The following is a 20,060-nucleotide window of genomic DNA, read 5'->3' as shown; positions in this document are numbered from 1 at the left end:
TAAATTGATAGTGTGCTTCTAAAATGTCATCAGCCCAGATGGCACCGCCGCATGGTCTACATTCTCAAATCCTGCTCTACTGTCTGTACTCTGGAAGCTGTCCCTCTCCTTTTGCTGCTTTTTGTCTGCCTGGAAGTCAGCAAACACTCACGTGCACAAGAAGGGAGCAAAAAGTCCAGATTTTAAAAATGCTTTCAACAACAACACCAATAAACTTCCTTCAAAGTGCAAGAAAAGTGATGGTTACTGTTCACGGTGTCATTGTCGTTGACATCCAGTCTTTCCTTCTTTGAAGCAGCCTGATATATCTCTATATCTCTATCTCTATCTCTCTCTCTCTCTCGCAGCCTGTGGCTGTTGGTTGCATCATCGGTTGGGACGCGGCTTTTGCCGCTGATGCAGTGTCCCCCTTACCAGTACACTGGTGCTCATTTTGCCGACCTCGGAAGGATGACAGGCCGAGTCAACCTCCTGGTGTATTAATTCAGTGTACAACGGGGCTTGAACTCAGGACCCCAGGACCCCAAGCCACCACCCTAACCACTAAGCCAACACCAGGGATATCTTACCATCAGTTAGGATTCTGGCCTGGTCACTCAACTTTGCCTATTGCTGAGAGAGGAACGTTGGCATGTGCAGTGGCCCGAAATCTCAAACAAGAGGCCAGGACACTCTCACTGGATGTACCTCGAAGAATTGACAAGTCTGGCATCTTGCACTGCTTGTCAAACCTGCCACCTGTGACGTACAAGGCCACCTTCATTTTCTTTATTCTTCCACAAGGGCAGTCAACACGTTGCTATCAATAGAGTGGGGTGAGTGGAACGAAGACACGGACATTGGGGCAGGGAAGACGAAAGCTTTCTAAACGCTTTACTCCACACAAATTCTTTAATTACAGCAATTACAACACTCTTATTCAAACATCTACGAGGAAATAACAATTCTAAACCATGCCCCATTCATCCTCGAGACCAGATCCGTAACAATCGATTGAAGCCTTCCCCGAAAATTGCTATTGGAAAGAGGAACGTTTATACCTGTTGGAGGGTTTACTTCTACAATTAGTGCCCACAATTTGAATAGTACCAGAGTTTCTTCAACCCCAAGGAGTACTAGACCACCATTTGGAAAAAACAAAAATTTTCTTCTACTTCTTGCACGTCCACCGTCCGAGCTGTATCTGAGCCGGCTCGAACTTTCGGTATGAAAATATGCTTCAATATTTGGAATATAAAGTATGTGGGGTTAATATAACTTTGGCCTTGACAATTTTAAGGTCGTTACCCAATGAGACGTTTTAACATTTTTCATCAAAACTCGACTCAGGTTTTTTTTATTCTATTTACAATATCAAGGCTCGTTTCAGAACCAACACACAGAACTTAAAACAAGGGGAGCAAGAGACGAGGGATGGGAGAGGGAAGCACAAAACAGTAGGGAACAGACACATGAGGAGATCTGTGGAAGGGAGAGGGATGGGGTGGGGTACCTGGGGTAAACAAGATGGACACTACAGGGGACTTCCAGGAAGGAAAGCAGGGAATATGAAGGAGGTGGGTTGGGGTGGATTCACGGGGGTAAATGCACGTCCGATCGGATCAAAATTGCCCTCTCCAGATAGCCTAGGGCACGGGTCAGGAACGTGTGGCTCGCGAGCCAGGTGTGGCTCTTTTGATGATTGCATCTGGCTCGCAGATAAAATTGGAGTTTGAAACTTTGAAAGCCCAGTATTTCTCGTGGAAGCTTTCCCTATAGTTTGAATGGTGTCGTGCTTCATTCACGTGCAGGGCTGAACTTGGCAGAAGGAGAGAAGAAAAAACGCCTCCGAATTGGCTGAAGCGGTTTTTGTTTCGTCCAGTCATGCGGGCGAGGCGACTAGTGATTTCGGTTCCTCCAATGACGTGCCGCCACCGAGACGCGTAGCGGAATTCATCTCGACCAATCACGCGCCACCGCTGAGGCGACAGCATCCCAGAGTTGGCCGGCCGCGCCGCACCTCTCGAGTATATAAGCCCGTGCGCAGGCCAGCCAGACTCACTATTTGCCAAGCCTCAGTTGGGTCATCATCTCCCTCTCTCTCATTTGCCCAAAGCTAACCCTTCGACGAAGAAGATGGCGAAAAGAAAAAAAGATGAGGAGTATCGTACATTTCAGGACGAATGGGCCGAAGAATTCGCCTTTGTGGAGAGAGCAGGTTCTGTGGTGTGTCTAATTTGCAATGACAAAATTGCATCGATGAAACGGTCGAATATAAAGCGGCACTTCGACACGTGCCATGCTACCTTTGCATCAAAATACCCTGTGGGAGACAGCAGAAAGAAAGCGTGCCAAGAGCTACTGAGCAGGGTGCAAGCCAGCCAGCAGCAACTCCGCGTATGGACCCGGCAAGGTGACTATAATTCCGCTCGCTTTGCTGGATCTTTAGCAATAGTGAGGAACAGAAAACCATTCACAGATGGCGAGTATGCCAAAACGTTCATGCTGGATGTCGCCAATGAACTTTTTGATGATCTTCCGAACAAAGACAAGATAATCAAACGGATACAAGACATGCCTCTGTCGGCAAGAACTGTTCATGATCGTACCATCATGATGGCAAACCAAGTGGAGGAAACGCAAGTGAAGGACATAAATACAGCGCCGTTCTTTTCCCTGGCTTTGGATGAGTCAACAGACGTAAGCCATTTGTCGCAGTTCAGTGTGATTGCAAGATATGCTGCTGGTGATACACTGCGCGAAGAAAGTCTTGCTGTTCTGCCAATAAAAGGGTCCACAAGAGGTGAGTATTTATTCAAGTCTTTCATGGAGTTCGCTCAAGAAAAAATCTACGAATGGATAAACTTATCTTGGTGTGTACTGATGGTGCTCCGTGTATGGTGGGGAAAAACAAAGGATTTGTGGCGCTTCTCCGTGAACATGAAAATAGACCCATCCTAAGTTTCCATTGCATTCTACACCAGGAGGCACTTTGTGCTCAGATGTGTGATGGACAGCTTGGCGAAGTGATGTCGCTGGTCATTCATGTGATCAACTTTATTGTTGCCCGAGCCTTAAATGGTCGCCAGTTTAAAACACTGCTGGATGAAGTTGGAAATAACTATCACGGTCTGCTTTTGCACAGCAATGTGCGTTGGTTGTCAAGAGGGAAGGTGCTTAGCCGTTTTGCGGCTTGCCTGAACGAAATCCGGACTTTCCTTGAAATGAAAGGGATTGAGCATCCTGAGCTAGCCGAAACCGAGTGGCTCCTGAAGTTTTACTATCTCGTGGATATGACTGAACATCTGAACGAGCTCAACGTGAAAATGCAAGGCATTGGAAATACAGTGTTATCCCTTCAACAAGCCGTGTTTGCTTTTGAAAACAAGCTGGAGCTCTTTATCATGGATCTTGAAACAGGTCGTTTACTACATTTTGAAAAACTGAGACAATTTAAAGATGCATGCACAGCAAGTGAGCCCACTCAAAACTTTGATCTCCACCAGTTAGCTGGCTTCACATCCAGTCTCCTACAGTCATTCAAAGCACGCTTTGGAGAATTTCGTGAGCACACTCGTCTTTTTAAGTTCATCACCCATCCAAACGAGTGTTCACTGAACACAGCCGACCTGAGTTACATTCCTGGTGTCTCCGTCAGAGATTTTGAAGCAGAAGTGGCTGACCTGAAGGCCTCAGACATGTGGGTGAATAAGTTCAAGTCACTGAATGAAGATTTGGAAAGAATCGCACGACAGAAAGCGGAGTTGGCGAGCAAGCACATGTGGACAGAAATGAAAAAAACTTCAACCCGAAGACCAGCTGATTATCAAAACTTGGAACGCGCTTCCTGTCACATACCTCACACTGCAGCGTGTGAGTATTGCTGTATTGACCTTGTTTGGATCTACGTATGTCTGTGAGCAGTCATTCTCACATCTTAAAAACATCAAGTCCAACCTACGATCACGTCTAACGGATGAAAGCCTCAACGCTTGCATGAAGCTTAACCTCACCAAGTACCAACCAGACTACAAAGCCATCAGCAAATCCATGCAGCACCAGAAGTGCCATTAATGGTGAGTATTATAACAACATTATTTAAAAGAATAAATTCAGAGGCTTATTATACTCACATTTAGTTGAATTCAGTCTTAAAATATATTATATGGCTCTCACTGAAATAGATTTCCAAATATTTTGCTTTCATGGCTCTCTGGGTCAAAAACGTTCCCGACCCCTGGCCTAGGGGAAGGTTCATTTACGTTTAATTTATATCATACCCCTCCGGGGTGAAGGTCAATGTCAAGGTCAAATGGTGCCTTGGGAAAAAAATGAAATAAAACAAATCTTTTTTTTTGTCATCGCTCAATTTTGACAATGCAGAATCTCAAAAACTGCTCGGTCTTCCAAGGTGTTCTTGCATCAGAGTGGACCTGCATTGAAGTTGTGCATCTGAAATTTCATTTGTCCTTGACCCGCTTTTTTCAGATTGTGACCTAATTAATAAAAAAAACACTTTTTAAAAATCAGAACTTGAATCGATATCATTGCTGTTGACGTTCAGATGGACAATAATCTTGTCCGTATTTAATGGCACGGCGGTAGAAGACAGAGACCACTTACCTGACATTATTTCGCAAGAAGTTGTGAACTGCACGAGAACGATGGGGGTCCTGTCATTGTCATCCACTTATACAGTCTTATGAGAAGAGGGGAGTAAACAAAATGTGGAACGACGATCCAAATTTCTCCTATCATACTTTTTGCCTGGGAGGTTACCCTGCACAGTGACAAGGTCAACCTTACAGATGACATCTTTCAGATTTCTGACAGTGGCTATTCTTCTCTCTGAGTAAATCCAGTAAACCCTTCCGAATGTCCACGATACCATCAGTTGTGCAATCTTGTTTGAGTTGATTGTTGTTCGTATCGTGTGCTCATTGTCGTGTATTTCACCCGTTTGCTCGTTTGGATCTTGTGTGTCTGCCTCGGCTCGTTTGGAGCCACCAATTTAGCAAGTTAACTTGATCATTCCCATGGTTTCTGTACCCCAGTTCCCTCCCACCCATGCCATAACCTCCTTCCTTATACTTTTCAAATTCCTTCAACACGTAACTTTCGAAATGATGTATGAATGCCAAATGAGGCCTTTTGCGCATGTTCTCTGTGGGTTTCGCCAGATTTTGGTGTCGACTGACGAGGCATTTTTAACTTGCCGTTGCTAACTCGAAATGTGTAATTAAAAGACTTTTTAACATCATATTCAGAATTTTGATGAAAGAGTGTAAATTTCAAAATGGTCAATCATCATTGTTCTGTTCCTGAATGCATAATCGGACTCAAGGAAATATAGGAATACAAGAAATATCCGTGGACAAGAGGAGAGAAGAGGAGTCAGGTTTGTACGATTTCCTGTTAATACAATTATATAATGGTGGCAGTGGACACACACACACACACACACACACACACACACACACACACACACACACACACACTTCTCCTTTCACCAATAGATGCAAAAATCCGGTATAATTTATCTTGTGGCATACATATATACACACACACACACACACACACACACACACACACACACACACACACACACACACACACACACACACACACACACACACACTTTGGAATGCCGGGGAACGGAGGACATTGCAGATGCCTGCGAGTCGGAACACATTGGTGTGCATCTCGAGGCACAAATAGGCACTGGGGCTTATTCAATGACTTCTGGGCAGCCCTATCACTCCACTAAATAATGACGCTTGATTGGAGCCCAGCACACGTTCATGGCCAGAGAGTGCTCCCAAAAACCCGTGCCCCACGTAAATCCCAGAGCTCTGGTTGCGTGGCCAAGCCTCAGAGCCAATGAAGCCATTTTCGGCTCTGGCGGGGTGGGGATACTTCTCAGGGTGGCGTTTGCATACCAATAACAATGCGAGGATACGCTGATAGGGCATTTTGTTCCGCTTTTTGGCTCCTTCACCCACGCTCTAAGAGAGCGGCAGAGGTTGCCGAAGAGTGACTCACCGAGTCATTGCAGTAATGGACTCACTGAGCCGAGCGATGAGTCACCGAAACATTGCCGGAGTTTCCGGGTCATCGCCGCTCAGCTTCCGCCCCTAATCTTCAAGGCAATTGACACATACTCTCACATGCCACATTAAGCTTTACTCTCTCACGTTCTGTTTCTCCCATCTAGTGTCTCGTCCGCTATGGATATAAATGACTAAAAGAGCTATTACAGATGCACACTCCTTCACTCTTCCACACCTCATCTGCATCACATTTACACCTCCCACTCACGCACCATAAACATTCCCCGCTTTCTTCCCTCGTCCCCCCTCCTAAGTGACTGGGAAGCATCGGTCTGTCGGCTATGGCAAGTATTGAAAGATCGAAAACATCTCAACTTCCTCATCTTTTTTGCTCTCCAATTTCCTCGGGTGTGCATCTGATGGCACCCGTAATGTCTGCATACGATAAGAAAGTGCAAGTTCTTTACATCGGTTTAGCTCTGCCCTGCGTCTTCTCTGTTGTCCACAATTGCAATTATTTTGCCACACCCCATGAATCCTTGCTTTCCCTGTACATATTGCTGAATAAAACCATTTTGACCATTGTACACATACTTTTCCTCACCCTCATAAATAAATTGCATATGGTATAAATGTACCCAGCCCGTTTCGTCTTCTCCTTCAATGCTTCAGTATGATCCAAATGTTAGTTTAGCTTGGAAGGTCGATCCCATTAATTTGCTCATTAGCCAGGACACACTCACTGTATCGCTCGGCAGTAATCCAGGTGTGCACTGAAGGCATGAGACCTCCTCTTGTTTTGGCTGTCCACAGGTAAGAGATCGCATGAGGTAGTGTAACCCTGCCAGGATTGGCAGTGACAATCAGCGTTAATGGTTGCTTAGAAACCTGCCGGTGCACGGAGTTATTTGTACCCGGTGACCTCGGGAGGGTCCAGAGTCTGAACAATATTTGTACTTACTCCACCTCACCAACAGTACTGTCGGTTTACTTTAGCTTTTTCCATGTGAATATATTAAACAATGAGGTACCTGTGCTCGGCACGGGAGGGACCCCGACTGCAAACAGAGAATGTAGAAACTGAAAATGCCAAAACATGAGCCAATAAATTCCACATTCCTGTTGCACCTTCAATCATGGACAGCCGGTTCGTGAAGCACCAGGGCAAAAAATAAATAAACCCAAAAACTTACTGTTGCTGACCCCAACTTCTGTTGCTTCTGGGTCTCACTATCTGCCATGACCTTTCCTGGGAAAGCCACATTTCAAACCTCACCTCCAAAGCCAGTCGCCGACTGGGAATCCTCCGTCGTGCAAAGTCCTTCCTCGGCCCTCCTGAGCTCCTGACCACTTCAAGCTTTTGTCCGCAGCCTGAAGGAGTACTGCTCTCCCCTCTGGGCTGGTGCTCCTGCCTCCCACATTTCTCGGCTTCACACTGTAGAAACCAAGGCATTTCGGATCATCGGCATCTACTGCAATGAGGCTGAGTCTTTGGGCCTCTCACTCAATCACCACAGGTTGGCCGGTGGTCCTTCTGTCTTCTACCGTGTCCTCTCCAGCCTCCCCCCCCCCCCCCCGCTGCTCTCTCTGAGATTTGTCCCCACCACATTTCCACAGGGTGCTCAAGGTCCGCCAACAACCCCCTTCTGGTAAAACTACCAAAATCACGAATCACTGCTCACCTTCACTCTTTCATTCCTCTTTTTTCCCGCCTTTGGAATAAACCCCCTCACTCAATTCATTCCCATTCTTCCCTCCAGGCCTTCAAAACAGCTGTTCACCACCACCTCTTATCATCCCCCATCCATATCCTCAATCTTTTCTTCCTCCGATAATCCACCCAAGCCCACCTCCTTCAACTTCCCTGCTTTCCTTCCTGAAAGTCCCTGTAATGTCCATCTTCTATTCCCCATGTTCCCTCTCCCTTCCACAGATCTCCTAATGTCTCTGTTCCCCACCGTTTTGTCCTTCCCACTCCCTCCCCTCCCCTCCTGTCTCATGCCCCCCTTGATGTGCGTTAACTCTCATACGAGCCTCGACAAGGTATACAAAAAAAAAAAAAAACAGAAGTCAGGTGGCCAATATTTCAATGATATCAATGGTGAAACTGCAAATGCCAAATCCATGAATGTCACTGATGGAAACCCTCACATCATTTCCTTGTTCTTCTTCAAACTCATTCTCTCTATTTTCATTCCAATCACAAAAAAATTTATACTCCACTATTAATGTTACAAAATTCAATATTAAACATTCATGAGGTAAACGAAGACAAACACCGTTCTGACGTTATATCTGGGAAGCGAGCAGTTCCGTACAGATCGAAACTCAAAATCATCATTGTATCGAGGAATTTGTGAAACCTCCCACCCACCTTCAGACAGACATCAGCTGGGACACGAAAACAGAGGGAGCAGTTCGGGGAGACAGACACTTCTGCTTCAGAGTAAAGACAATCCAACAAAAAAGTTCACACCATCATCACACAAAAGTTTTAAAATGTACCAGACGACCAGTGAACCCGTTATGTTACGGTTGTGACAGCGGTTGGTAAAAAAAATCATTTCAAAAAAAATAAAAAATAAAAAAGATAGCTCCAGCGAACTATACCGCTGAGGTTGTTTGCATTGATCACATTCTCCCGACACGAAGAGTACTTGACTGAATCGGAAATTGATTTTTTAATTATTTTTTCGTTGCCCGATTTTTACAAAACTTGATACTGCACACTGAAAGAGAATGGTGAGTAAGGTGGCCCTAAAATTTTTGCGCTATCGTGTACAGTTTTGGCTGTATTTGGGGAACATACGAGGTGTGTTCAAAAAGTCTTCAACCTTAATTTTTCGTGCGTAAAGAAACGAAGCTAGGGAGGCGTGGTTTGGTGCACGTATGTAGGAGATCCTAATTTGTATGCGTGACTATTTTCCTGCCTGCAGAAGCTGTCAGTCGCCGACAGACCGCCGATGAGTGAGGAAGTGTAAGTGAGCACCGTCGGATTTTCGTTTTTGACAAAATGACGGATCACTGTGGTCTCATCGCCAGTGATCACTGTGTAGAAGAAGTTGGGATCGCTGTTCACAGTCTCCAGCATGTCCTGTGCGATCTCCAAACGGAGTTGCTTCTGCTCGATCGTTAACAGCTTTGGCACGAACTTCGCTGAGATTCTCCTTAAGCCCAAATCCTCAGTCACAATGGAATGAACGGATCCAATGCTGATGCCCGCCTCGTCTGCAAATTCTCTGATCGTGACTTGACGATCCTGCATCAGCAGGGTCCTCACTTGGTCAATGACGATCTCATTTCGGGATGTTGAGGGCCCACCAGAACGTGCTTCACTTTCCACTGATGTGCGACCATCTTTGAAGCGGTTGTACCACTCTTTTATCTGTGTGGTGCCCAATGCTTCGTTCCCGAAGGCTTGTTCAATCTTGCGGATCGTTTTCACTTGGGATTCGCCAAGCTTTACACAAAATTTGATGCAGTAGCGTTGTTCAAGTTTTTCCATCATTTTATCAAAAACGAAAATCCGACGGCGCTCACTTACACTTCCTCACTTATCGGTGGTCTGTCGGCGACTGACAGCTTCTGCAGGCGGGAAAATATTCACGCATACGGATTAGGATCGCCGACATACGTGCACCAAACCACGCCTCCCTAGCTTCGTTTGTTTACGCACAAAAAATTAAGGTTGGAGACTTTTTGAACACACTTCATACATACATACATATACATATATACATACATACATACATACATATATATATATATATATATATATATATGTATATATATATATATATTTATGGGGCTGCAAAAGTAGGCATACAGTCATGAAAAACAAAACGTGCACACAAAACGTATTTTATTGATTATACAAGCATATCAATAACAACATACCAATAATAAACATATCAATAATAAACATACCAATAAACATAATAATAAACATATCAATCATAAAATACTAATAATAAACATATCAATAATAACATACCAATAATAAATATATCAATAATAAAATACCAATAATAAACATATCAATAATAAAATAGCAATAATAAACATATCAATAACAACATACCAATAAACATGAATAATAACATACCAATAATAAACATATCAATAACATACCAATAATAACATTCCAATAAACATATCAATAACATCCCAATAATAAACACATCAATAATAAACATATTAATCCCTCAAATGTTCAAACTGTCTGCCCCTGGCATTCACACACTCCACTAGTAATCCTTACTGTACACCTACTTTTGCAGCCCCCTGTATATTACATACTAGATGAGAGTTTTAGTAATATATAGATTGTTATGGACCCTGGGTCGGGGGCGAGAACACCACAAAGGGGGGAAGCTACCTTGGGTTCCCACCAGACTCCCCAGAATCACAGGCCGTCACACACGAATAATTTTGTGATGTTGTGGGTCGCTAATCGACCGTGATCGCCAATAACTCAACCAGGTGACTTTGGGTCCTCCGTCTAATGAATACCGTTTACCTAATGGTCACATGATCTAATTATCTGGGGTTACACCCTCGAGAAAAACAGATCATTGGGGGATATAATGTCCCAGCTAAGCGAGAACACGAACCATGCTGCATCAATGAAGTAAACGATGAAAACGAGCTGGGAACATTTCTACACAAAGCATTTATTTACAATTAAGCAAGGAGAGGAATATGGCACAGTGAATGGTTTATTGTTATGTACAGCAGAGATAGCAAGGAATTTGTGGAGTGTGACAAAAGGCAAGCAGTTTACAAAAGCAGACAGTGCAGACTTAACCTGTTAGAACTTCTACAATCTTAACTTGTGCTACGACAGGTGCCAACACACGCGCACGCGCCCACAAACCTGAGGAAGATTAGATAGTCCTCATCTGCTCTCTTTCTTTCAGGTTAACGGCCTCACAATACCTGGCATGGTCGGCCTACCAACGCAACCCAGTATGCTTAGGGGGCGGGGGGGGGAAGAAATACTGGTGTCCAAAGTGTGGGAGTGGGAGGTGTGGTGTGGTGCAATATGGGTGGGGGGGGGTGCGGTGTTGTGTCAGAGGAAACTGATTGCGAATCAGTAATGGATGCTCTTTTGTGTGTCCAAAGGGGACGAGATAGAGGGGTGGAAAGAGAGAAAGAGAAGAGAAGAAGCATGAGGCAAAAGATTCCTCGCCAAGTTGTGCATTGGTTTGTGAGTGTAGCGTGTACCTCCGTCAGATACTCCAGTTGAGCGTTCCCACTTCAAGTTGGCATGTTATCTCCTGCCGAGTCACTTTGCTGGGGCTCGTGGAAACGTTTGCTCCGCACTGGTCCCAGAAGAATGTCTGTCGCACACCAACCACGAGTGTAGATCCAGCGATGGGCAGACAACGAGGAGCAGTGAAGAAGAGGGCGAAGGAGAGGGCGAAGGAGAGGGCGAGGCCGACAGGCGAAAAAGAGGGCGAACGGCTTCGCGATCCACCTTTTACAAGCCCCGGGTGAAGGGTGGGGTGACGACCCAAAGCAACGCGTCGTAAACTGAATCGCACTTCCTGATTGGGACACGGCGGTCCTAGCCATGCCCTGCCAGGTTCCTGGGGCCGGGAACGGTCTCATTCTCACATCTGCAACGGCCCGGAGCACCGTAAGAAAACTCCCAGACCGCTCTTCCCACAACCCACCCCCCCCCTCACCACCAGGGTTATATCAATCCTGCGTACCCATTCGGGGCACCCCCGGCGAGATGCGGTTCGTGCAACAAACGTTCTTGACTTGTCCCTGCATCATGCGGTCCGAGTAACCTGAGCCGTGCAGCACGCCTCTGTTTAGTGGTGAATTGCATCGTTAGAGGTATGAGGAGGTGCAGGAATATTTTTCCCGTGTGCGGGTGGGAGATGTTGGTGGTCGAGGTTGTAAATTTTTGGTGAGCAAGGGGTGAGCAGCCATTGCACCATGCGCGCGCCGGGCAGCATCTTTGTTCTTCTTGTGATTCACTCACAGGAGGCTGTGCGGGTGTGTGTTATTCATATCGTGTGCGTTTGCTTGCTTGCTTGATTTGATTTGTACCACGGATAAAAGGAAAGGGTTGAAATGGAAATCAAGATTGAATGGAAGATAGAGATATCATTAGATCAAGCTGCAAGACCCACGCAACGCACTTCATCCCGTTAACCCACTAGACATGAGGGGAAGGTCTGACTGCATGAAGAGTAACAAAATAACTGCCTGGGAATCACTATGTTAGGTGCCATTACTTCAGAGGCATGCGGTTTTGCAGAACCACAACAGTATTTTGGGATTGGCCAACCTCCCTTCAGAGATGAAGAGGGGAAAACTGGCGTATGGCTCACGATACCAAATCAATCGAATAACTTGGGGGTAGTGGAGGAACATGTACGAGCACCACAGAAATAGTCAGAGCCTGGTATGCAGGCCGCTGTACAGCATCACATGGATTCTGAATGACAAAACCAGGCTGGGGAAACATCCTGCAGCAACGGAAGATGTGCAGGCCCAAAGCAGGATGTCTAAATGAGGTCAAACCAAGTCATGTAAGCTCGAAGGCATTAAAATAGCAAGCACTCCAGTGGCCAAAAAAAAGAGAGGAGATTCTCCCAATCTCCCAACCAGTTTCGACTTCTGACATCAGGCACACTTCTTCCTCTTGTCACCCATATTTTATCATGGAGACATCCAGAAGCAATCCAGAGCATAAATGCAAAAAAACAACTCATTTGAGGAAGCACCATGCTGAAGCAGTTCAATCAGGCAGTGCAATACCATATTATTATTATTAGCCCCCGTTGGACTTGATCTAAAACAGGAGCTTATGGATTTGGTCTCGATTTTCATGTGCGTGTGTGGCCGCAACCATATCTCAGACATATATGTACGGACCAATTTTATTATTCCCGCACTTTCGAAGAAAAGCGGGAATATTGTGATTGTCTCCGCCGTCCGTCCGTCCATCCGTTTGAAATAGGAACTTGAAACTTTGGGACATGATAGATATATGTATGGGGAAGTGCACAACACTGTCGGCTTTTTGATATGACCCCTCGGGGCCGGGAAAGAGGGGGTGGGGTCATGGCGGCTGATTTTTTTTTAAGTGTATTTACCATTGTACATGGTAAATTATTTTATAAAGAACTAATGTGGCTCCAATGAGTGACAAAAAGTCACAGGTTTTACTGTATTTGTCCAATTGATTATGAATAATTATAATTAATATTATACACAGTTCATTCCAATGATTAAATTGATGCAACGTTCTATATTGCTGGACAGTGTTAAATTAATGTTTCATGAAATGTTGACATGCTTGCAATGACTTCTGATTTAGTAAACATAGTAAGTCTTTGGTCATAAAGCACATCAAATAGAAAAGAATAGCTAGTCAATCCATTTTGCAAGATAAAATTTCACCTTGCGTTAAATGGGACAAAGCAGTACGCACGGGAATATGTGATGGTGTGCCATCGACAACGTAGTTCTAGTTCGTACTTGGCACAAAGATAACACATGATAGTTTACATGAGCACGTCATTTTTTTTTTCGATCAGATCCAAGATGGCCGACTGGCGGCCATTTTAGTTGAAAACAAAACAAAAGAAACCCCGATATTGAACACGTCTTCTATCATTTGTCTGACAAGCATTTACCGATGTTGTTCAAACTTGGCACACAGATAATGAATGATGGCATACATATGCACATCATTTGTTTTTGAGATCAGATCCAAGATGGCCGACTGCTCACCATTTTGTTTCTTCGTGTCCCCAACCATTTCTCTGACATGCATGGTCCAATTTTGTTCAAACTTGGTACAAGCACAGTACGCAATGGCATACACTTGCACCTAACTTTATTTTGTGATTTGATCAAAGATGGCCGACTGGTAGACTGGCGGCCATTTTAGTTGTAAAAATCCCGATGGTGAACACATCCTCAACCATTTCTCAGACATGCATTTACCGATGTTGTTCGAACTTGGATCTGATGTCGAAAAAAAAATGATGTGCTTATCTAAGCCATCATTCCTTATCTGTGTGCAAATATCGCTGACTGGCATCCATTTTATTTGTAAAAAAAACCCCCGATGTTGAACACGTTCTCAGCCATTTCTGACACGCATTTACTGATGTTGTTCAAACTTGGCAACCAGATGAATGAATGAATGATGGCTTACACAAGCACATCATTTTATTTTTTGAGATAAGATCCAAGATGGCCGACTGGTGGCTATTTTGTTACTGAAATGTGTCTTCAACCACATCTTGTACATGCATGGTCCGATTTTGTTCAATCTTGGCACAAGCACAGTACATGATGGCATACACATGTCGCTCACTTTATTTTGCGATCTGATCAAAGGCGGCCAACTGTTTGACTGACGGCCATTTTAGTTGTACTGTACATAAACATGGGCTAGCCCTTAAACTTTATTCAAGGCCCTGTCACACCTTGACGTTTTAGCCAACGTATGCCGATTTTTGAATTTTTTTTCTAAAACGCTGGCACACGTTGAATACGTTATGGGTAAGTTTTGATAACATTGAGAGCACGCTGGCATACGTCGTAGTACGTTGCCATACGTCGTTGTACGTTGGCTTTAAACGTTGTACTTTTCGGTTGTCCTCAAATTTTTTCATGCTTGAAATTTCACGACGTATGCCGGCGTATGACTCACATGTTCCGCTACGCTGGCCACAAGTTGTAGGCACGGTCTGCGATCGTTGACAGACGTCAACACATGCTACTTGTAAGTTAATCATAAGTTGAGACACGCCGAGGTAATGTTTAGCGTACCCGAGACTTATTTCTAACCTATGATTAACCTGTTGTTGGCATGTTACGCGATCGTTGCCACACATCGACAGACGTTACTTTTAAGTTACTCATAGGCTGAAAGACGTCGGTATAATGGATCGTCCTTGCGTCAGCGTCCACCGCCACGGCCAGGACACTTATTTGCAGCATTCTTCAAACTTTTCTTCGGCATGACGAGGATGTTCACACTTCGATGTCTAGCAGCTTGGCTATGATTCCAATTGTCCATCGGTAGCGTCTATTTAAAATAGTCGAGTTTGAGCGTTTTAACACGTTCAGAAGAAACGCTTCAAATTTCCAAACCCCAGCGTCAAAAAAAACAAAAAAACAAAAACAAAGGCGAGTGACAGCAATTTAAATCGTTCATTGTAAACAATGAAAATAGCTGAGTGGTACCGTTTAAAAGTCGTTGAGTGTAAAAAAAATCCAATTGTTGAGCGCAAGCGTCTACTTTCAATAGTGGAGATGCAGCCATTTAAATCGTTGAGTGGCAGCCTATGAACCTACCCGTGGACACGCGGACGCAAGGACGATCCATCATAACCCACACCCTCCCCCTCACACTCACCTACTACTGCCAACATGAACAAACTACTACTAATACTACTACTAATACTAATACTAATACTGATACTGTTACTGCTGACATGGACATCAACTCAAAAAGGAACTCGAAAACTGTTGGGTTCCCCTTTTATGAACACCATTTTTATATACCAATTCCCAAAACCGCTGGGAACACGTCTTTATATGGCAGTTGTAACCTAGAAACACATTCATTTTTTTTTTTTTGTCGACCGGAAGACGTCATTGGAATACGTCTACATACGTCGATGTGTGTTGGGACTACGTAAAGAATTGGTTCAAAGCACGTCAAACATAAGTTAGAAATAAGTTTCGTGTAAAAAAGACATTACCGCGACGTGTTTCGACTTATGAGTAGCTTATAAGTAGCCTTTGTGGACGTGTGCAAGCGTCCACATATCGTGTGTAAAACTTATCCCCATCGCATGCGGAACGTGTGTCATACGCCGAGTACGTCGTAAAATTTTGAACATGTTCAAAATTTCTTGACGTACTCTACTTACTACGACGTATGATAGCGTATTTAGCGTTCTACTCACGTATACCAAACTTACCCATACCGTATTTGACGTGCCCCCAACGTTTTAGACACACTTTTTGTTACGTCGGCATACGCTGGCAAGATCGCCAAGGTGTGACCGCGATTTTGACCCTTCCATTTCTACGGCAGTTATGATTTGAATCGTTGTGCGTCAGCCTTTTAATAGGCTACGTCACGACATCGTCGGCGATGCGTGCAACGCGCTATGCCTGAGTTAGACTATCGTTGGGCATCGGTTGTGTAGGCCGACAACAGGTTCAGCATTCGTTGGTACAAGTTATCTATAACACAACGAAACGTTCTGTGTAGTTACCAATGCGTTATACATAAGACCAAGTCGCTATGAATACGTCCGAATCTTTAAAAAAAACATCAAAAGTTCAACGTAAGCCAGCGTTTTACATAAATTTTAACACGTTGCCATCGCTGGCTAAAACGTCAAGGTGTGACCGGGCCTTCAGCAAAATTACTAAAACAACGATGACTATGACATTTGTCTTTTTTTTTTTTTTAAACTTGTTACCCTTTCTTTTCGAACCCAACCCACGATGTTCCCCACCCTCCATTAACCCTACCCCGCCATCTTACAAATTAGTTTCCTCCATTCCCCTCTCTTTTCCTGTTCATTCCTTTGCTTATTGTCCAACGATTGCACCCCCCTCTTTTCTGTCCATTTGTTGCCTTTTAACCTTCCATCACCTTGCTCTTCCACAAATCCCGATCTTGTGGAGGGGAAAAAAACAAATAAAAAAATAGAAATTCCATTCTGCCTTTCCAGATTTCAAAAAGGCTGATCATGTATGAATAACCTCAAAATATAATTTTACCAAGCATTTTCTGCAAGAATCAGTTCCAACAACTCTTCCACTTCTGTTGGTTTTGTCATCTGCTTTTGTTTCACTTCTTCAGACTTATGTAAAATGCAAAGATTGAAGAACATGTTGCAATAACTCAATGTCATAAGAATCAGGGGCCAAGGTAAGTCTCAGGTTTCACAATTCACAATGAAGAAGCAAAAGCAATACAAAGCCCATTTCTGTTGCTTCGTGCTATTTATTCTCAGCCCATGCAAGCCGCTAATGCGACATGACGGCCACACCCAGCACTGTGACGGTGACAGGATCTCAGGACAAGCCCGGAGGAGGGGTGGAGGGGGTAGGGTGAGGGGTATAACAGGACGTGGAAGCCTGGCCAAGGAGGGCCACACCACATCGCAGGCCCAAAACAAGGGCCTTTAACTCACAGCACATCGTGACAAAACAATGCCAACAAAACAGATCAATACCAAAGAAGAAATCAAGTCGTCAGCATGCCAATCTTAGGCACAGAAACAAGGGTTCATATTTCTCATCTTCTTTAAAAAAAGAAAAGAAAGGGTAACAGTGTAAAACAATTTTGCAAGAAAAAAACCGTTTTAAAAAAATTCTTATCCTGAGACTAAGCCAAGGTGCCTTTCCTCTCGGCCTCTGCAAACTTCTTACAATTCAGGTGAGCGAGATAAATCGCCCACATAGTGCAAATAAAAGGTGCAGAAACACTAAAAGCTGTGCGCATTTTTCCTACAAATCGCGAAATGCTGTCTCCGACCAAAAACAAAACCACCCATTTGCAACCTCTCCCCTGGGCCAAAACAGCTACCCTCCCACCACCATTAAGCCACATCCCCACCCCCCTGATGCTCCCCGAGCGCTTGGGTTTAAAACTGACGGATTTGCATGTAAAATCAGCTTTTTGGCAAAAAACCTTAAAAATAACCAGCCAGGGCGTAAAATGACAGTGCGCTCGCTTGGCTTAAAAACCCCACGGGCTTGCGGGGAGGGGAAGAGGCTTTGGCTGGGGAGTTCTCGGAAAACCCTGGGTTTGAGACCACAGTCAGGATATGGGAGGAATGGGAAGCATATGGAGAGGGTGGATAGTGAGAACAGGCCTAATTGCAAAGCCCATTACTGGCCAGCGCTTACAGGTAATGTTGGATAAGTGCTTGCCAAGTTACTTGTTTTGCATATATAATAATCTGCATCTCAGAACACCTCATCACCTATTTCCCATCCAGTACTCTTATCTCCACCCCTTCGCATTGTGTCCTCAAACAATGACCCCACCAAATCTCAAAAAAAAAACAAGGAAAAAAATTTAAAAATCTATAAATAAAAAGAAAATGCAAATTTCTTGCTTCATACCTAGATCTTGATAACCAACAGCAATTCCTTTACCTAAACCAACAAAATCATTTTGAAACTTCAGAAACGTGACAAGCTTTTGAAACCATCATATTCCACTGCAAGGTCCAATCACTGATGAACCACAGTCAAGCCTCAGCATCTCCAGAACCGGCAGGAGAGCAAGCTACATTCACTCATAAATTGCAATTTCACTTTCAAATAATAATATTGATATTTAAAACAATAAGTATAATAAAAATAAATACAAACCAAAGGAAAATTAAAAAAAAATAAGAATATTACTCAAACTCTCCAACTGATGGGAGAGAGAGAGGAAGAGAAGGAAAGGTAAGGAAGAGGAAAGATGGTGGAGGGACAGAGGGAGAGGGAGAGAGGAGGGGGAGGGAGAGGGAGAGAAGAGGAGGGGTGGTGAGTGGAGAGAAGAGAATTGGCTGGGGGAGAACGAGAGGGTGAGCAAGAACATAAAAACAAAATAAGGAAAATTTAAAAATGCCTTTTGTGGAATACACAATGCACTTGAGAAACAAAATACAAAAAGTCTTAAGAACATCATCCTGGTAGTTGTGAAAATGTGAGTAGAGGGAAAGAAAAGGAGGGTGTTTGAAGAGGAAGAAGAGGTTTGAAGAGGGTGTAAGCTGAGGGTCATGACCAGGTGATGGGGAGTTACAAGTCTTGTCCTTTCTGGTTACGCATTAGTGGGCGATGAAAACGGAGGCTCTCAACAGCATGTTGCCAATGCCAGCAGGATTTGCAGAAGTACTTGAAGCATATCTGGAAAAAGTTGTGCAACGAGGGTAGGTGGAAACAAGAAAAGAAAAACATCATGCGTTTGGAGGAAGGTACATGAGATAATTTATAAACACCTTTCCAGCAGAAAGACAGCATTTCAATTTGAATAAAAATTCAAACAAACTGCTGCTTCTACTGTGTGGAAGCAAAGTTAAAGTTTGTCATGAGCAAATGCAATTTCCCTCCTTGTCACACACCCAATAAAATATTGACATACCTCCAACTCCAACGACCTTCCTAATGCCCCCCCCCCCAAACAGTTAGAATAAATGACCCCCTCCGCTCCCAAATTCTGAAAACATCTGTATGCCTAACCTTTGGATTTTCAGGGTCTCCCTACTGGGGCTTCAAAGCATCAATAAAAGATTACAAATAGGCAAATAAATTAAATCGATCCGTTTCTACATAAAAGGTGAACTGTGGTAGTTTGCAATACTTCAAAGGGCAAGTTTTGTCTTTTTTTATTTTTTATTTTTACATTCAACAGCACCGTTTTGTTCCGATACCTATGTGTGGAGAACAGGTAAAAATCAATCCCAAAACCAAATCGGACAGCAAAACTCGATTGGACGTGCCATCTAAGTCAACCAAACAAGCTTACCATCTCTCTGCAGAAGAAGGCCCCAGGCTGGGAGCAGCAGAGCTGGCAGACAGAGTCTTCCAGATATGGGTCAATCTGGACCTGGACCACAATAATGAGAATTTAAACCATCTTGTAATGCAAATTGTTAAATGAAAGCAAAGTGAGCAGGGAAGAGGAAGTCATGCATGAGAAACCAATTTCACAAAATCAGGAGTGAGCACATCATTTGACTGGAGTTTTAAATGGAATCAAAGCAAAAAAAAAAAATAAAAAAATAAAAATGTAAAAATACAAATATGACAATTATTTGATTGGATAAAAATGAAATGGGCCAAAGAAAAGTCACATGGTGATAGCTTTCATGAATCAATCATCTTAAAACTTCAAAGCACCAGATCAGTATAAAGACAGAGCTAAAAAAGAACAGGTAGTCAGTCGTACGAATCTCAGCAGTCAGTAATACCCTGATTTACGTTACTTCACTTTACTAAAATCACAACCTGATTTGTGTCACCTCAACTCAC

The 20,060-nt window shown here is 43.8% G+C and overlaps 1 protein-coding gene across 5 annotated transcripts in view; it reads right to left on the bottom strand.

The window, feature by feature from the left end:
* Positions 1-17,014: 17,014 nt before the first annotated feature.
* The window catches only part of LOC147021965 (cytoplasmic polyadenylation element-binding protein 1-like), a 98,197-nt gene continuing 95,151 nt past the window's right edge, over positions 17,015-20,060 (bottom strand). For all 5 annotated transcript variants that reach the window (XM_085892453.1, XM_085892454.1, XM_085892456.1 and 2 more), the window contains 2 exons: positions 19,555-19,635; positions 17,015-18,935 (listed from right to left, as the gene is read on the bottom strand). In XM_085892453.1, the coding sequence (XP_085748579.1) occupies positions 18,828-18,935; positions 19,555-19,635 (189 nt within the window). In that variant the 3' untranslated portion in view covers positions 17,015-18,827. The remainder of the gene's footprint in view (positions 18,936-19,554; positions 19,636-20,060) is intronic.

Source organism: Eptatretus burgeri, chromosome 8 (assembly GCF_056783735.1).
Source record: "Eptatretus burgeri isolate ZD-2024b chromosome 8, Ebu_testis_v1, whole genome shotgun sequence".
Lineage (NCBI taxonomy): Eukaryota > Metazoa > Chordata > Myxini > Myxiniformes > Myxinidae > Eptatretus > Eptatretus burgeri.
This window is presented reverse-complemented; position numbering and strand designations above follow the sequence as displayed.